The sequence below is a fragment of the Ambystoma mexicanum genome, chromosome 12, assembly GCF_040938575.1.
Source record: "Ambystoma mexicanum isolate Mex_15411 chromosome 12, UKY_AmexF1_1, whole genome shotgun sequence".
NCBI classification, from domain to species: Eukaryota; Metazoa; Chordata; class Amphibia; order Caudata; family Ambystomatidae; genus Ambystoma; species Ambystoma mexicanum.
Window position 1 is genome coordinate 1,218,294,459 of NC_090936.1, and position 18,659 is coordinate 1,218,313,117.

The window sequence follows — 18,659 nt, forward strand, 5'->3', positions numbered from 1 at the left end:
GACGGATAATATCTATTTGGCAACATAATTGACGACCATTTAAAGGGTATTAAATCAGACACTGACATAGGCATAGCTATTAGCTTGCTAAAGGACAAGGGGAAAGATCGCCGCCCCTTTCAGTCTCTTTGCGGCTCATCCGCGAGATATAGGGGATACAGCAGGTTGTCGTACAACCAAAGAACACACAACAGTGCGTATCAAGAAAATAAATATGAACAATCCACCGCCAGATACAACTCTCAAAGAGGCAGACATGGTTCGGGCCACTCGAAACCCCAGTCTAAACAAAACTGACAATCCATGTGCACACCCCCCACTTCACTCCAGTGGGAGGACGAATAAACCAACACTTCCACAGTTGGCAAGACATTACATCAGACAAGTGGGTGCTGCAAGTCATATGCGAGGGACAAACTATCGAATTCTTAGACCAATATCCCTCTCTTCCACCACTACCCATCAAAATGCATTTGCTGAAACATCTAAAAATGGAAATTCACAAGCTGTGGCAAAAAGCAGTCATAGTACTAGTAAACCAAATTGGAAGAGGTTTCTACTCTCGTTCTTTCCCAATCAAGAAAAAGAACGGTCAGTGACGACCAAAATTAGACTTAAGGGCGCTAAACAAGTTTGTCAAGCGCATCAAATTCAAAATGACGTCCCTTCAAAATGTGCTACCATGGCTAAACAAGGACGACTTTCTAGCAACCTTCGATTTGGAAGATGCATACTTCAATATCCCATCCACCCAGCACACAGGAGTTAACTCAGGTTCGCAGTGGGAAATGCGCATTTTCAATTCTGCGTCCCCCCTTTCGGCCTAAAGTTGGCCCCAAGAGTCTTTACCAAATGCCTAGCACCAGTGGCAGCGAACCTCAGACGCACAGGAATGAAGGTTTTTCCATACCTAGACGACTGGCTAATAAAAGCACACTTGAACAACCTCACAAAAATAGCGGTCGCAAAGACAACGAATTTACTCAAAACACTAGGTTTTCCATCAACAAAACCAAGTCCTGCCCAGTACCGTCCCAAACAGCACTCTTCCTAGGAGCAGAAATAAATACATGCATCCCCAGAGTGTGACTGTCAGAAAACGCTTCAGGTCTCGTGGTCCCCCCCCAGTTACTCTGTCCTCCCGTAGACAGAAGCGTCTTTTACGATCGAAGGACGGACAGGGGGCGGAGTCGGGTTCTCCACGTGTTGCTCGGTGCAGTCGTGTTCATCGGAAACTGCATTTCCGACGCTTTGCGTGGAAGATGCCTTGGAGGTTACGTCAGTGGGTGCGTAGTCTTCCACCTGATAGTGCACGTACTGGGTCATGTGATCGTCTTGTTGCCGGTAGTTTGGGTACTTAACCATCCGGCGCCAGTTACTCGCTGCTTCTGATCGTTTCTTGACAGTGGCTTTTCTCTTGCTTGGATTTTGATGTTTGTTTATTGACCTCGGATTGTTCTATGGATATTCTTGCCTAGTGATTCTGGTTTAGTAGAGTTTGGACCTGGGAGGTTTGGAGACCTCCTGCCTTTTTCCCCTTTTGTTCCTTCCTTTTCCCTTTCCTCTGTTTTCCTGTCCTCCCTTCCTGGGTAGGCTTAGGCGTCATAGGCGTCCTCGTGCCGGCGGGAATAGGCTTGGTGCTGGACTAGAGACTTCCTGAGCACCCCATAGGCGTCCTCGTGCCGGCGGGAATAGGCTGGGTGATGGATTAAAGACTGCCTCGAAACCTTCGTGCCCTCTGGACCAGCGGAGGATAAACTTCACACGGATGCAGCGGAAGACTGGAAGGGGTTACATCGGAAACAACAACCTCTAGAGAACCAGGGTAAGATACCTTACCTTCCTTACCATTCTCTGTTTCTCGCTATCTGGTACTGATTGCATATTTTCTTTCTATGGTCTCCAGAATCCAACAGTCTAGAGGATAGTCTTGTGTGAACACTTTTGGGTCAAGCCCGTCTCATGCAAGTTGTTGGAAGGTATTTACCTGTTGGGGTTGAGCATTTTCATCCTTGTCAGAGAGAGGGTATATGTGGTTGTTAATCAGTTGTCGTCTTCTGCAGTTGTTGGAAGGTTACTGGATGTCTCTTCTGTCGTGAAGCCTGAGGTCCGCACAACTCTCCCGATACCAACGACTCTACATCATCATCTTCCGATCAATTAGTCTCTCAGTCTGTCCTTGTGTACCCCTGAGAGACACATTGATAGGAAGAAATATTTTCTTCACAACGGGTCAACAAGGAGTCGTGCTTAAGGATATCTGACAGTGACCTTCCGCAGACAGAATATCCACAATGCTAAAACTAATCTTGTGCCCTCTCTACAATGCCACAGCCATGGTACATTGCTTCAAGACGCTCCTGGGCATGATGTCCTCGTGTATATACCTCATACCCAACGGCAGACTAAGGGTGACAGCAATACAGAAGACCCTAGACCACCAATGGGCTCAAGCCTACGGGTCATGGGAAGATGTCGTTCAACTTCCACCAGCATTTCACAAAGCACTTCACTGGTGGGGAACTCCACAAAATCTAACACAAGGGATGCCATTTCAGACACCCACATTGACACTTCTCCTCAGGACAGATGCATCCCTATCAGGGATGGGAAGCGTACCTAGCAGAACTCCAAACAAACAGCACATGGTCAACCCAAGAGCCTCGACTCCACATCAACATCCTGGAGCTCAAAGCAATCTGCTGGGCACTAAAAGACTTCCTACCCGTACTAGCAGGACAGGAAGTCACGATACAGACGGGCAATGCAACCTCCATGCACTACACCAACAAACAGGGAGGTACAAGATCCTATCCAGCGAAGCACAGAAACTCTGGGCATGGGCGTTGCAATACAAGGTCCAGTTGAAAGCAGAACACCTGCCAGGAATAGACTATGTCCTAGCTGAGAAATTAAGCCGGGATTACTTGGCATCCCACGAGTGGGAATTAGACAAAGAAGAAACACAGCGAATCTTCCGCAGTTGGGGATCGATCTCTTCGCCACCAGCTGCAACACAAAATGCCCCATCTTCGTCACTAGAGAAACCCGGAGGCCCAATCACTGGAGGACGCATTCTCAAAGACTTGGACGGGGCGGTTCCTGTACGTATTCCCATCAACCCTTTTGATAGCACATGTGCTGCGCAGGATGAAAGAGCAACCATTTCAGATGATCCTCATTGCTCCAGAGTGGGCTCGCCAAGCTTGGGACCCGACCCTCCAGCTCCTCTCCCAAGAGACACCCATTCGCCTCAGAACACATCAACGATTGTCGACAAGGCAGAACTACAAGGTTCTCCACCCCAATCCAGCAAGCCTGTCACTCATTCATGGCTCCTGAACAGCGAAAGTTAGCAAACCTTACATTACCTTTGGAATGTTGGGACATTATTAGAGCGCCTCGGGCACAATCCACCCGGACCACATACGTCAAAAAGTGGAACTGCTTCACTACATGGTGTGAGGCTTCACATATAGATCCTCTTACAACATCGGTGGAGCAACTGTTACAATATTTGTTACATCTGGCAAAAACTGGACTCTCCTTGTCCTCCATTAAAGTACACCTGTGAGCCATATCAGCATATACAACAAACCCTACTAATCAAGCTTCGTTAGTCACTGATCCAGCAGTCAAAGTCTTCCTCAAGGGGTTACTACGTATGCTCCTGCCAATGCCAAAACCGGTACCCGTTTGGAGCTTAAACACAGTTTTGTCTGCTCTCATGGAGGGACCCTATAAAACCATCCATAGATTTGACCTAAGGTTCCTTCCTATCCTGGAAGGTTTCTTTTTTAGTAACCATGACATCAGCTAGAAGAATCAGCGAACTCCAGGCTCTCTCAACGGAACCTCCTTTCACCATATTCCAGAAGGACCGTGTCATTCTCAGAACACATCCCCTTTTCTTACTTAAGGTAGTCTCTGAAATGACAATCTCAGAGCATATTGTACTTCCTACATTCTTCAGTAACCACACTACAATGGCAGAACGCGCGCGTAACTCATTAGATATCGCCTAAGTTCTGAAGTTCTACATGCAAAGAATCAAAGAGTTCTGTACCTCTCCAAGACTGTTTGTGGCATTCACAGGTCACACTAATGGACAGTGCATTTCCAAAAAGGTCTCTCGCGCTGGGTGACAAATTGAATCTGCCATTGCCATCAGTCCAAGGGTGACCCGCACCCTGGACCTCCGACAGCCCACTCCACCAGAGTTAGAGCAGCGTCTGTCGCTTTCCACGCAAGAATGGTGATAAAAGACATATGTAGAGCGGCTACCTGGAGCACGCTACACACACTTGCCAAGCATTACTGCTTAATAGAAGACACCAACAGGGAATCAGCTGTTGGGCAGGCGGTCCTCCGCCACCTGCTTGTTTAAGGTAGGAGCAGCCTATTTCTCCCGCCATCCCTGTGTATATGTCACTTAAATGAAGTTGCTATACTCTATGGATACTGTTGTTTATCCTACAACGTGTATCCATTTATGGCATGCTTAACTGCTTAGTATTCTATTCAAGCATGGGAATCTATGAAAGATTCAATGCTGGAGAAGTCTTAGTTACTTCCCTGTAACTGTATTTCTCCAGCATTGGTAGCTTTCTTAGTTTCACATGTGCCCTCCCGCCTCCCAAGAGGCTGTGCCAAGTCCCAGCAGTCATCATATATGCAGTCACTATACGGCTCAAAATCTGAAGGTGGCTGCCTGGGTTGGAGCTTAAGCCCTGCCACCTCATTGGTTGGGGTCATAAAGGACCAAAGTGAGGTGGAGGGACTACACAAGTCAATGTCTTATTAGAGATAATGGGCAATCCTTATTGCCTTTTCCCATGAGAAAAAGTTTGTATATATATATATATATATATATATATATTTTTTTTTTTTTTTTAAATTACTGAGGATTCTCAGTCTGACGACGGGGAATATTCCAGCATGTGAATCTATGAAAGATACTGGACAAATACAGTTACAGGTAAGTAACTAAGACTTCTTCTCCACTTGTCCTTCATCTTCCTGCTACTGTTCCACGGTCTTCTTCACCTCTGTCTATGTAAAGCATCAGGGATTTGTGTCCTGCTCTTTGTGCGAGCATCGCTTCACGAGGGCGGATCTCCATTATCTCTGTCTGGAGTGCTTGGGCCTGGAACATCGGTGGCACTCCTGTCTCTGCTGCAACTCTCTCTCCGTCAGAGCACAGCAGCGTAGGCTCATCAGGTGAGAGGAGGTGTACTGCACAGGAGCGCATAGGTATTTTTCTTCAAAAAGGTGTGTTAGCTGCAGTTCGTAAGGTCTGGGAGAAACCTCATATCGGGAACATATAAATAGGAAAATAGACGCTCGCTACAAGTTCCACTCAACAGAGGACATACCCTTGACTGCATGTCTGCTCCCTTCATCAAGGTTGTGGCAGCAGCTACGCTCCAGGTTAAGCCTTCCTAAACATCCTCCACGGCTGCCTCTCAGATCTTGTCCAAGGAGGACAACATTCTTGATGGCATCAGAACTTTTTTTTTTCAAATGCAGGTCTTCTGCTGCATCTAGCGAATACTGAGGTCATTCTTGCAGCAGCAAACCTCAACCTGTGGAGAGAGCTTTCGGAATTCCAGGATTGCATCCCACAGGACAGGCTGGAAGATTTTAAAGAAGGCCTATCCAATGCCAGAGTTCTGGCTCAGGACCTGTTGGAGGCCACGGCCCATCATGTAGATACGTCCGCTCTGGGCCTTATGGTTGGAACAGACGTTTCCCACCAAGCGTGGCTGCATGCAACAAAGTTCTTGAAAGAGGTTCTGTAAAGGTACTCAACGCCCCCTTTGAAGGGAAAGAGCTTTTCTATTCCTCCACTAATGAGGAACTCAACAAAACAAAGGCAAGCACGCTGACGATAAATCTTGGTCGGTCCAGCTAAGGCGGCCTATATACAGAGATCGAGGTCCCAGACAAGGTCCTTCTCACGATTTAGAGATTACCAGGAGCTTTGAGCATGCCGAGCAGAAGGTTCCTCTGGTGGGTCTCGACGCAAGCAGCAAAGGCAAAGTGGCTGGTTTTTCTCTCGGTCATCAGCCTCCTCGTCTGTAACAGGAGGTCCAATTATGTTTTCCATCGGTCACACGAGACTCCGGTGGGAGGATGTATATCGTCTCATCTGGAGGCGTGGCAGGCTCTCACAGAAGACCGATGTGTTTTGTCCGTCGCCCGAGCTGGCTTCCGCTTGCCCGTCCCTCAAACCTCGCCCTCCTCTTCAACAGACTGGCTCTCCCTCCCTCAGAGCCGAGGTACAGAAACTTCTGAACCTCAGAGCGGTAGAACTTGTTCCCTTGTGGGAGCAAGGGGAGGGATATTACCATGGGCATAGGACATGGGGTGACTGGGCGGACAAATCCCCCCCACAATTTTAAGTGGGGGGATATAATAGCTTTTATCCCTCCAGATTATTTGTGTCCCTGTTGTAAAATACGACTGCAGCCTGCACTGCAGGATGCAGTTGTCATGTAAGCTTGCAAAAGTTAAAGTAGAGTCTACTTTTACTTTTGCAAGCTTACAGTAGACTGACTGTCTGCAACTTCTGCTGCTGCCCCGCGCCTGCGCATAATGAATGTGCCCATGCTGGGGAACAAACAAACTGCACGTGCCCTGCCTGCGCAGTGCACTGCAGCGCAGCCTCAGCCTTTGGTTTTCAGAACGAAGGAGAAGCCAGGCAGCGACGCATGCTGCAGTGACTCTGTGCTCATGACAGCGTGTGTGTTATCAAGGGAGACAGAGCGAGAACAAGCAGAGCAGGCAGCAGCTACCATAAGATAAGTCAGTCAAGTGCCCTCCCCTCCCCTCCCAGGTGCAGGGCGGAATGGGGAGGATTTATTGGAGGGAATGTGCGGCTGTGCCAATGTCAGATATAGTTTCTAAACACGCGCGCAGCGCATTGCAAAACTGATCAGGGAATCCTAGCCTCTTGATGTTTCAATTAAACCTTAAGAGGCCAGGATTCCCTGATCAGTTTGCAACGTGCCACACATGTTTATAAACTGTATATCTGATGTTGGCAGTGGATTTATTTGGGGTGAATTCAGTGTGCCAATGTCAGATATACAGTATCTAAACACGAATCACCTATACAGCAGCGGATGAAGGGTGCACAATAGCAGCCGGTATATATTGACATGTACTTGCAGTTTCTATACAAATGCCACAACACTGTTTAATATATTATTTATTGCCTTTTTTAAGGAGAAGGGCGTGATGATTATTTTTGCTGCTTGTACTACACTAGTGCCCTTAAACCGTCAGGTTACTTTGAGATTGTTTCTAGTTTATTTCCTTAGAGTTGGATCACGCTGACTGCACCTGATACGTTGCTCTGCAAAAAAACATTACAAATTATATGTACCTATAACTGCTTCCCAAAATGAGACCCGGTCCCCCAGTTACACTCACTCAACCTGCTTAGCATACATGGAGCAACAAGAAACTCTGTTAGAACATTCACGATTGAGGCATTTCTTTATAGTGTACACTGCCAACTGAGTCACTTCTAGGTGATCCCAAGTAAACATATATAGAAAATAATGCACAGTGGGGGGGGGTTCACACGATTCGTCCAGGATCACACAATCTGGCGAGACTGGATTTGCCCCAAGATGTCCCTGTACCCCAGGCCTGGCTTGCAAAGTGCAGACACTCCCTGAGATATCAGCCTGACATTGTATACGAAATCCTCATGAAACCATATAAAGTAAAATGAGGATGAGCCAATCTCAAGAAGGGCCGCTACGTGGAATGTGTGCTCTTTTCCAAAGTAATGTCTAAGGTAGGCAATGGAAAACACTGTATACTCAAATATCAGTAGGCTTCACTTAAGGCACACCCCTCCACCTCTTCCCACCAACTCACACCTGCTTGAAGTTTGGATGGTACCACACTTAAAGCTTGGTCTCTGACATGAGGGCTACCTGCATTTCTCTAGTTCAAACCAAGCAGCAGCAGGGTCGACTTAACCTTTCATAAATTCAGTGCTGTTCAAATGAGGGTAATAATACCTGTTATTACATTGCCTAGAAGCTGAAAGCATATTGCATGAAGCGCTATGACCAAAGTGTTATTATATTCTATAAAAACAAACTATTACCAGCACAGACCTGAACTCTGTCCCTGCCCAAAATAAACCATTTGTTGGTGCGTATCCTGCGCATCTCTTAAAAGAAATCAAGCGCTAATCTTCGTCTTGGCTAAGCTTCACCCTGTTTTATTCAGCTTGGCTGTTTCTGTTAGCATACTTGAGTGGTTGCAGTGCAATCAGATTTTAGGGGTAGAGCCTTGGCAGTATGTGGATTTAGTGACTTCTGTATCTGTCCACCCTTCAAAATATCCATGCTCCTGACTATTTCTTAAGAGCTAATGCTTGCAGGTATCAATGGGCCCTTTTAAGGTCATGGATCTGGCATGCCTGTTCCAGCTTATTCTGAGAAGCTATATGGAGTGGTTGGTCATGCACGGCGCGTAAGAGAAAACCTGTGAAATGTAAGCCAGGATATCGAGGGTGCTCTGAAGACTGAGGAGAAAGTGCTGAGTAAGTATAGATGAGAGTTGCGGGGTGCTGGCTATGGGGGAATGGGAAGTGAGGGACTGGGGTGCAGTAGAGTGTGGGACTGCAAAGTGAAAAAGGGTAGAAAGGGTGCAGAGGACAGAAAAAGAGAGGAGCAAGGGAGGGGAGAGATGGGAATAAGAACGGAGTGCAGATGAAAAATGGGAATGGTTTGTAGCACAGGGTGACCAGTGTGTGCAGGTGAGAGAGGGGTGAAGGAAAGACCAGAACACAGGGAGAGTGGTGTAGGGCAGAAATGGCATAGGAGGTGGTTTGGGTTTTGCAAATGAGAGAGAAGTACAGACAAGTGAGAAAGTGTAGAGGGCAGTGTGTCAGAGGAGTGACTTGGTGTGGGGTGCAGGGAAGGGACTTGGGAGAAAGGGGTGTACAGCAGACGAGAATGTGGAGTAGTGAAGGGTACAGAGGGGAGATTTGTAGAAGGAAGAATGGTGTCTCGCCTCATATTCCTAGATAAAGGGTGCAGTCACGAATGCGTCTTCTTCTAAGGCTTGGTCCATGCTCACGAGGCCTGCACGAGGACGATTAGAAGTCGTTTGTTGAAATAATTGCAGATAAATACACTACACCATACATGTCTGCACATTGATTGGGCCCAATAATACACAAAGTGGCCCCCTCTCCCAGGTGCAGGTCGGCATGGAGAGGATTTATTAGAGGGAACATGGGCTCGGGCTTGGCGCTCTCCCACTGCCCCAGTGTCATCTGCGCTCCTGTCTGGTTCCTCTCCAGTAAGAGACAGTCACAGCAGGCTGTTCCTGCATCAACTCCCTTTTCACTCAATCCTACCTGCAGCCTAGGTCTGAAGTCAGGACTAACCTTAAATGAGGTATATATTCACCTCTGACCTGTCCTGTAGTGGGAGCTGGTGCCAGGGTGCGTGGCATCTTGCCTTGCGACACAGCATCATGTTATTTGGGCTATTTTAGCAACTTTCATGGGTTTTTGGTGGCTGGATGCCACGCGGGCCGCAGATTCATTTTACGCCATAACCTATTCCTTTAAAAAAAAACACTAGACTGAACTATAAAGGGCACATAAAGTGCCAGTTCTGGTTTAGATAAAGCCACTGACTTAGGGATGTTTACTACAAAGCCTTGTGTAGTTAATAACTTAATTGGAGCTGGGAACATACTGCTGGTGTAATACAAATGTCTCATCCAGGGATGCCTTCATCCACTCCTTTCCTCCTAATTGTTCATTGCACCTGCACTACCTGAAATGCCCTCAGGCTGATGATGACAGTTATTCTTCACATTGTTAACTGTTTCAAGGACCTGTAAGAATGTAGCTGTATTTCTCCCATGCTCCCCTGGGGGTCAGCCGTAACCTTTTAGACTCGCTATCTGGCAGGGGATAACGCTCCCCCCACCATAAAGCAACATGGCTAAATCCACAAAGGCCACCAAATACACAGACATCTCCCCTCTACTAACAGCGGGTGCAGCAGAGAAAGTCAAGAAAGGGGAGCAAGTGGAGGCTCTGATACACGTAGGTGCAGCCGCATCAGCCACAGAGCCACAAATGCAGTCCGTTACCAAATCCGACTTGTAGGACCTCTTAGTAGCCGTGACCAGAGAATACCAAAAAGGCACGGAGGAGCTCTTGAATAAGATCACAGGCCTTGATAAGACTGGAGGAGGTTGAAAGCAGAACGGCAGATGTGGAATTAGCACTGTGCGGACAGATCTAGGAGATCGGTGAAGGTGTGACAAGATCGTGGCACTTGAAGCCAGATGCGAGGCGCTGGAACTAAAGCAAGAGGATGCCAAAAACCGATCCTGTCATAACAACGTCCGCTTGAGGTGCATACCATCTTGAGTCCCCGAGTCTGACCTTCACAGTTTTGTCCAGGTCCTCTTTCGAGAACCGCTGACTCTCCCCGACGATGCCCCTATGGAGCTGGACTGGGTGCACTGCACACAAACGAGGCAATCCCTACCTTCTCCACCAGACATCCTAGCAAGGGTACATTTCTATACAATTAAGGAGGAACTGATGAGAAAGGCCAGAGACTCCGCCCAGTTCTAGTTCAGTGACGTGTCGGTAGCCATGTATCAAGACCTAGCTTCCACCACACTGATGAAAAGAAAAAGCCTAAAACCAGCAACCGAATGGCTGAGGGAGATGGGGCTTCCCCACAGCACTACTCTTCACAGCCTAGGGCAGACACTGGCGAATCCGAACCATGAAAGAAGCAGAGAAGCTGTTGAATCCAGCAGCCACTTATGAGTGGAGCGAAGAAGAGCCAACAGCGCCCCGGAATATGAAGGAGAAGCCCACAGCGCCCGGGACAAAGGTAAACAGAAGACAGAAGCCAAACGGTCCCCCTCACAGAGACAAAAAAGCTTCTGAGTCTTGAATCCACTATCCATGCCTGGGGTCGCACGGACGTGTTCCCACAATGGGATGGGTCTGAGCTGCATTAACTAACTCTCCGGCTGCAGGAAACAGGACACTAAATGAGACAGATAATGAGGCCTCGGGCAAGCTTTACTTAAAGTTCTCCACCACAGTCTCCTGGTGCTGTGCGAGGGGGATCCAGAGCCCAGGACAAAGGGATGCCGCCTAAAGGATTTGTTCTTAACACGGTTAAGTTTGTTTGCCGGGGCTGGTTCTAGTAGCCCCAATGCGCACAAGCTATGCTTAGCTGCTTGTTATTTTACTTTTGGTTCGGGGGAGGGATAAAATAGGGGAGTGGGTTCGAGATTGCAGGAAATCAGTTAACAACATACGTTGAGGGACATTACTTAGCTAGCAATTTGTATCAGCTCAACTGGTGCCCGCAGTGGAGAAAAACATCCATGGGGAGTACACTTAACCTACTATTACCCACCTATGGCTGGCGACCCTGATAAAGATCAGTTTATGGTGACATGGAATGTACAAGGCCTTAATTTCCCGGCGAAGCGCTGACGGAACTGGAGGCGGACATTGTCTCCAAGAGACCCTCCTCCTCGCCCTAGACGAAAAGCGAGTGAAATCTAAGAGGTTTCTTGAAAGCTTCTTTGGCACGGCTGGGGAAAAGAAAAGAGAGGTAGTGATTCTATTCAGTGAGGATGTGATGCTCACAAGGGTTAAGGTACAGAGGGATCCCTTGGGAAGGTACATCCTGGTCAAAGGGTATTTATACCAGCAGCCCCTCACATTTGCTTCTATTTGTTGCCTGAGCAGCACGTAAGTTGGTTTACTAAACACTATCACCCCAGACATAGTAGCGTTTACCAAGGGTTGTCTCATGATAGGAGGGGACTTCAACCTAGTTCCGAACCCAGACAACGATAAAACTCTAAACGCCCACACATGAGGATTATGCAAGAGGAGTGGGATTCGCTGAATTCCTCAAGCAAATGGAGGTTGTAGACATCTCAAGATTATTTAACAATAAGGCACTTGACTATACGTTTTATTCACATGTTCATATCAAGAATCGACCTGATTCTCATGTCTAGCATAGTGTTTTCATGCCTGGAGCGAGTGGATATATTATCTAGAATCATCTCAGATTTCGCACTGGTGCTCGCTAGTATTCGGGCGGTGCTGCGAAACCGCGGAAGCTACAAGATTTCCTTCTGCAGGACCCAGTAATTAGGGAGGACATTGCTAGCACTCTATGCAAGGGCACCCTCTACCTGGGACGCCATGACAGCAGTGATAAGAGGTGAACTAATAGCTAAAGCACGGCCTTGCAATAGACTAAGGACAATGCAGCAATTACAGCTTGAAAAGAGGTTAACTGAGCTAGAAAAAATACATAAAAGCACCCAATCCAAGAAATCGTGAGGAGACCTCAGAAAGGCTCAATCGAAACTAGAAATGCACCTAGCCAACAAATCAGCCCGAGCCCTGTCATATACGAAACAATTTTACTACACGAATAGCAATAAAGCAAATCTGCTTTTGGTTTATAAACTGAAAAAAATACACTCCTGGAATAACACTTGTCTACTACGGGGAGCGAATGGAGCACTCTGGGTGATGGAAGGGAACTAGTTATTAGCGATGATGGAACACCATAGGGCAGTAAATACGGAGCTCCCTATCATAGGCACCGGGCAACAGCAATACTTGGCATCGGCTCCCCAGGAAGAAAACCTGGCAAGAATTAACTGACCACCTTGAAGCCCCTACCTCGCTTGAGGAAATATCAGAGGCGATAGCCTCTCTAAAAAACGCAGCCCCAGGCCCGGATAGGTTTACCACACGATTCTATAAAACATTTTCCCACACTCTTTCCCAACACCTGTTAACCCTGTTTAACTCCTTCGCGGAGTCAGGTTGCATAACACCGAAAATTGAGGATTCCCTAACTGTGATGATCCCAAAACCGGGTAAAGACCCGGAGCTCTATGGCTCGTATCAATCAATCACGTTAATGAATAATTCTCCAAGGTTTTAGCAACCCAGCTAGCGAAATCTTATCCAAGCAGATTCACCCAGACCAATCAGGGTTTATCCCAGGCCGCATTACACATGACAATATCAGACGCATTCACAATCTAATAGAATGCGCCAGCAGAGATGGAACGGAACTGGCTGTCATCTCACTGGACCCGCATAAAGCATTTGATTTACTTGACTGGGGCTATGTGGGTAAAATCCTGACACACTTCAGTTTCGGCCCTAAATTTACAAAATGGGTCTTGGCTAACTACCATTCTCTGAGCACGAGCCTAAGAGTGAATGGTCTTCGCTCACAGAAGCTGCTGATTACACAAGGCACCCGCCAGAGGTGCCCCTTATCCCCACTCATTTTTTCCCTATCAATGGAGCCGTTTGCCGCTATGATTCACTCTAACCCAACCATTCAGGGGCTGTGTGTCGTGGCTGAAACATCGGCTGGTGAGGACTCAGGCTTCAAGGTAAACTTTTCAAGTCCCGTGCCCTAGGGGTAAACGTGTCCAGCAGACAGCGGGAAACACTTGAAGGCTGCGGGCCAATCCCATGGGTGGGGAGCCATATCACCTACCTGGTCATACAAATCCCAAATAGAATTGTCAAGGTACACCAAGTTAACTTCCCAAATCTGTTCATGGAACTAAAGTCAGACCTCCTGGGTTGGGAGAATCACAGCCCTTAAAATGAACTTAGTCCCCAGGCTTCTACATCACTGTCTCTCATTGTCTGTAACAGTCCCCACGAAGGAACTCGAAGCCCTGCAAAGGGAGATGCTAAAATATATCTGAGCAGGGAAAAAGCCAAGAGTAGCCAAAAGGGCCATGCTCTGCGGAACACCCATTGGTGACCTAGGGGTCCCACACATTACCAGATACCGCCTTGCAGCCCAGTTGTCTCACGCCTTCACAAGGCAGGAAATAGTGAATCCACTGCGCTGGAAGCAAATAGAGGGGGCTCGAAGCCCGGTCCCACCATCCGCACTTCCCCATCTTAAGCCCTCTAGCCGCCACTATGAACACGATACAGAGCTGGCAGAAGGCAGCTAGCCGCTGGCGGGCCAGGGGCTCCTTAGGACCCCTCTCTCCAGTCTGTGGCCACCCCGAGTTCACGCGTGGGCTGAATGCAGCAGGGTTCCTTGAGTGGAAAGTAGGTGGCCTAAATCGGATCGCGGATTTCTTCAATAACGCAATCTCCCTCTCTTTGAAAGAATGTAAGGAAAAGTTTCACGTCACAGAAGCTGAGAGATTCAGATACACGCAACTTAGACACTGGATGTCACAGCATAATACAAAACTGAAAGGAGGCAGGGAACTCAAGGCTCTAGTACACACCCAACCACCTTTGCCCCGAGGGAAAGATCTCCACTCTTTATAAGCTTTTAGACAAGGCGAGCACAGCTAGGAAGGAGAAACACATGCTCAAATGGGAAAGGGACTTGGGCAGAGCACTGTGGGAGGAGGACTGGAGCCGGATATGGGCCCGTACACACAAACGTTCTAGATGCTTCACGAATAGAGAGGGCTCCATAAAGGTATGGTACAGAAGGTACTTTACCCTGTAAATTCTGAACCGAGGCAGCCCAGCAATATCGCCATCCTGCTGGAGAGGTTGTGGAGCTGTAGCCTCGCTTTGTCACTTATGGTGGTCATGCCCGAAAACGGACACATTTTGGCAGGAAGGGTTGGAACTCACTAAACAAATCACAGTCCTCACGATCCCTTGGGATCCAGGAATTGTCCTATTAGGTGACACAGGGAATGGGGAGGTCCTGCAAACCGGACACCCACCTCCTCACGGCGGCAAAGATCACCATCGAAAGCCATTGGAAATCCCCAGAGGGTCCAGTAATCTCAATGTGGTGGGCAAAATACTGGGATACAGCTGTGAACAACATGGGGAAATTTCACCACACCTGCTCCCCCTTTTTCGACTATGCAGAACATTTCCCGGGGACAGTGCATAAACCCCCAGCACTCCGATGGTGTTAGAAATATTGACTTAACTGGCAGGCAGGTGGGAGGGGTGCAGCAGAGCCGCCAGAGGACTGACCCTTGGACAAACCTTCTCCAGTGTTTGCACCTAACCTTTATTTACTAAAAATAAAAGGTCAAAAAGTAGTTTTTGATGCTTCAAAAGTGCTCTGGTCCCGTCCCGAAGGATGGAATGTCACAAAAGTATGGAGGAAAGGGGACTATGGACTAGGAGTAAGGTAGTCACTATGGTGAGTAACTTTGTTAAAATGCCTGATTGCGCTTCAATGGTTCAAGTCAGTATCGAGAAGGCTCGAAAGGGTCTCTGGAGCAAAGTGAGTCCTTTCTTCTGCTCTTCCCAGCCAGAACGTTTTGCAGGTAACTCACTTGCAGGAGACCTTGTGCACACATCAGTTTCAACCCAAATACTACCCTGGGATGGTTTTGGACAAGAGGTCCCATGTCTTCACCTCTCTGGCAAACTGCACTCCCAACCAGGTTCCATGTGAATTCTCCATCAAAAGTGTTCCAAATATGGTTCAACAGGCAAAATGCTACAACGGATTGGTTCATAGTCATTGTAAAGGGTACAAGCCTGGCAGTTGTAACAATTGTTCTTTGCTTTCTGATTACATACCCAGAGTGGCTTGTCTGTAGGAAGTGGGGAGGGAGAACAGCAAGTTTGAGAGTTATAACAAAATCCAAGATTGTGCGAATGCTTTGTGCTGGTCTAACACCATCCCCTTCCACTGTGTCTGCCTACTGAAAGAGGACTCCAGTAATCTTCACCCTGGTGTAATTTGGCCATTGTCATGACAGGGCTATCCTTGAAGCACCCATTCCCAGGGACTTTTCCACAAGGATTCTTGGCCCCTGAAGGCCCAAAGGGGAGACTTCTTGGGCTGGACCCAACCTGGTGGTAGTGGATAAACCCATGCAAGGTGCCTGCATATCAGCCCTTGCCATGAATGGGTCACTTATCAATGAGCAGACAATAATATTACATCCAATTCTTGTGTCTGTATAATTGTGTAATCTCACCAGCCACAATGTCATAACTCGATATAGGGGCTGCTCAGGTGACCTCTGACCCCAAAACGGCCATCTTTGAAAGCTCTTTCCACCTCAAGCAACCACTCCTGCTCCCAGACAGAACTGCTCCCAGCGTTCCCTAAGACCTGCCTCCATTCTAAACACTAATTGAGGGCACTGGTCTTAAAAGGTCCCGGAGCTAAAAGCGGCAGACATTTTAAGGTGACTTTGCCCACCGGAGAGCCCAGCAACAACTCCTGCTCGCAGCCAGCACTGCTCCAAGTTTCCCATGGATCTGCCTCAATTCTAGCCACCAACTGTGGATGCCTGTCCCAGATCACAGGACTGGGTTGCTGGAGCTGAAAGCAGCAGTCATCTTAAGATGACTTTGCCATGCCACATAGTTTAGTAGCTCCATATGGGAGTCCAGCCCATGGGTGTCTTCAGTTAAGGGTGTTAAAGCAGCGGGCAATTTCCCAGCCTTCTTCCTATCATCTATGAGCCTTTTCTTTGCTGTGTCCTGCTACCTGTCTCTAAGGACCCATTATTGCTTCTTCTGAGCCTCATTCACACCATGCAATTCTCATGCTAGCTTCCTTTCCCTTGTACTTCTCTCTGCACTCTCCTCCAGTCAGAACCATCTCGACTCTCTTCCCATTCCTATCATCTCTTCTCCTCGACGCCACCCCTCTTCTCGCTCCACTCCTCTCTCCAGTCACAAAACCTACTCCAATCCCGTCTTTCATAAGACTTCCTCTTTTCACATATACCCCCATCGCCTCTCTATTTCTCAGACTCAATGTCGCTATGCTTCTACATCCCACTCTCTATTGCTGTTTGGAATGCACAGTCTGTAATAAAACCTCCTTTACCTCTGACTTCTTCCTTTCTCATTCTCCTTCTCTTGACCTCATTACCAAGAATGTCTTCTTCTGAGTGTGCAAACCGGCTGATCTTCATCCCTGCCTACACCCGCACCCACTCTCCCCGCCTCACTGGCAGGGGTTGTGGTGCAGGACTGTTTTCATCTACCTATCTTTGCTACTCCCCTATCTCCTGCTAGTTCTCCCTCTTCCAAATACACTATCCCCACAATAACTGACCCCTCCCTACGGCATACATATTATCTCTCTCTCTCTACAACCACCCACGTCCGGTAGGCCAATTCTTTGACCACCTCTCCCAGCTAATTGACTCTCTCCATCCCGAACACCACTTCATTGTAATTAGTGACTTCAACCTCCCATCTCTCTTCTGCCATCTGAATGTCTCTGTTCACAGGTCTCCCCTCACACTGAGGCACACTTCCACTGTTGTTAGCCTCCCCGGCCAGGAGAAAGCCGAGGTTTTCCAGCGTGTTAAACCCTCTTTCACCATCTTCCATATGGGCTGGCTGTTTTCCTCATATAGTCGGATGAGGTCCCTAGTAATCCAAACCTCCTAGATATGTGATCTTGACTTATCAGCATGCCCCAGTTGCCTTGGACCCATTCCGAATCTGTCACTTCTCTAAGCAGAAAAATAAAGTATGTTTCCTTATTAACTTTGAGCTCTACTACTTTTCCATATTCCTCGACCACTCTAATCGATTCAGGGAACCGTGGATATTTTAATTACCAAGATCATGGGCATTTTGTAACTTCCACAATGGTGGTTCAGTGCAGTACAAAAGAATAGTAACATAACATAACATTCCCATCTCCACTTGCAATGTGGAAGTGTGAAAATAAAATAGAAATGCTCATGCCCCGCACAACACGGGCATATGGGCACATGGAACTGTGCATTCACGTTGTCCAATCTACACACCTGCACCATCGATGTCGAAGGGGCTTCGGTGAATTAAGCCTCAGTTGATATTGTTAACCAAGTCAATGATACTCACTGTATCAACACATCATCAAAAGTGTTTGATTCTGGACAAATCATTTGTATGTACCTGTCCCACGCTTTTCTTACCTGCTAGAATTGAAACCCCGGTATTAAGCACATTAGAAGAGGTCTATGAACCACCAGTTGAGTTTGGATCCGAAAAAAAGGGGAACTTAGCACCTGAGATGACAGCGTAGAAACTGTATTCATCGTTGGCTCAGACTCTGTGATCCCCTCAGGGCACAAAGCCTTTTGTAACTGTTTTTCAACACTAGCTCTTCACCTGTGTCCCTGACAATCAATGCTCACCTTGGTTCAGCGCCAGAGCCGGAGCGTAAATGACAATTCCTGTGTATACGATCTGGAAAAAAGAAAAACAGGAAATGTGTATTATTGCATTTATTGAGTGTGTTCCTAGCTGCAGTGAGCAGCAGAGCGCTTTAGAAGTCATAGAACAAGTACACAGCGAGGGAAGCAGATCGCTAAGGATCAATACAGGCAAGCGGGGAGCTAACAACAGAGAGGGGGAGCGCAGGCAATTTAGCAGGAAGGGATCTACAAGCAACTGGGGGAGGAAACAAGGAGGAGCTGATCGCCTAGTCTCAAGTTGGGGAGTGGAGAGTGTGTGGACCCAAGTGTTAAGTATCACATTATAAGGTGAGTCAGTATATTATGTACATCAATAGAAGAGAGTTTGTAAATGATTACATGGCAATCAACTGCTACTGTTTACATGAAATAGAGTTAACACAATCAAGCTTTGTCTAGAATGCCTAAAAAGTCCC

General features: G+C 47.6%; 1 protein-coding gene across 1 annotated transcript in view; it reads right to left on the reverse strand.

Annotated features, from left to right (window-relative positions):
* Window positions 1-18,659, reverse strand: part of LOC138514393 (sodium-coupled monocarboxylate transporter 1-like) — an 892,200-nt gene that overhangs the window by 697,820 nt on the left and 175,721 nt on the right. Inside the window, exon 3 of the mRNA XM_069629875.1 lies at window positions 18,184-18,235. Coding sequence (XP_069485976.1) covers window positions 18,184-18,235 — 52 coding nt within the window. The remainder of the gene's footprint in view (window positions 1-18,183; window positions 18,236-18,659) is intronic.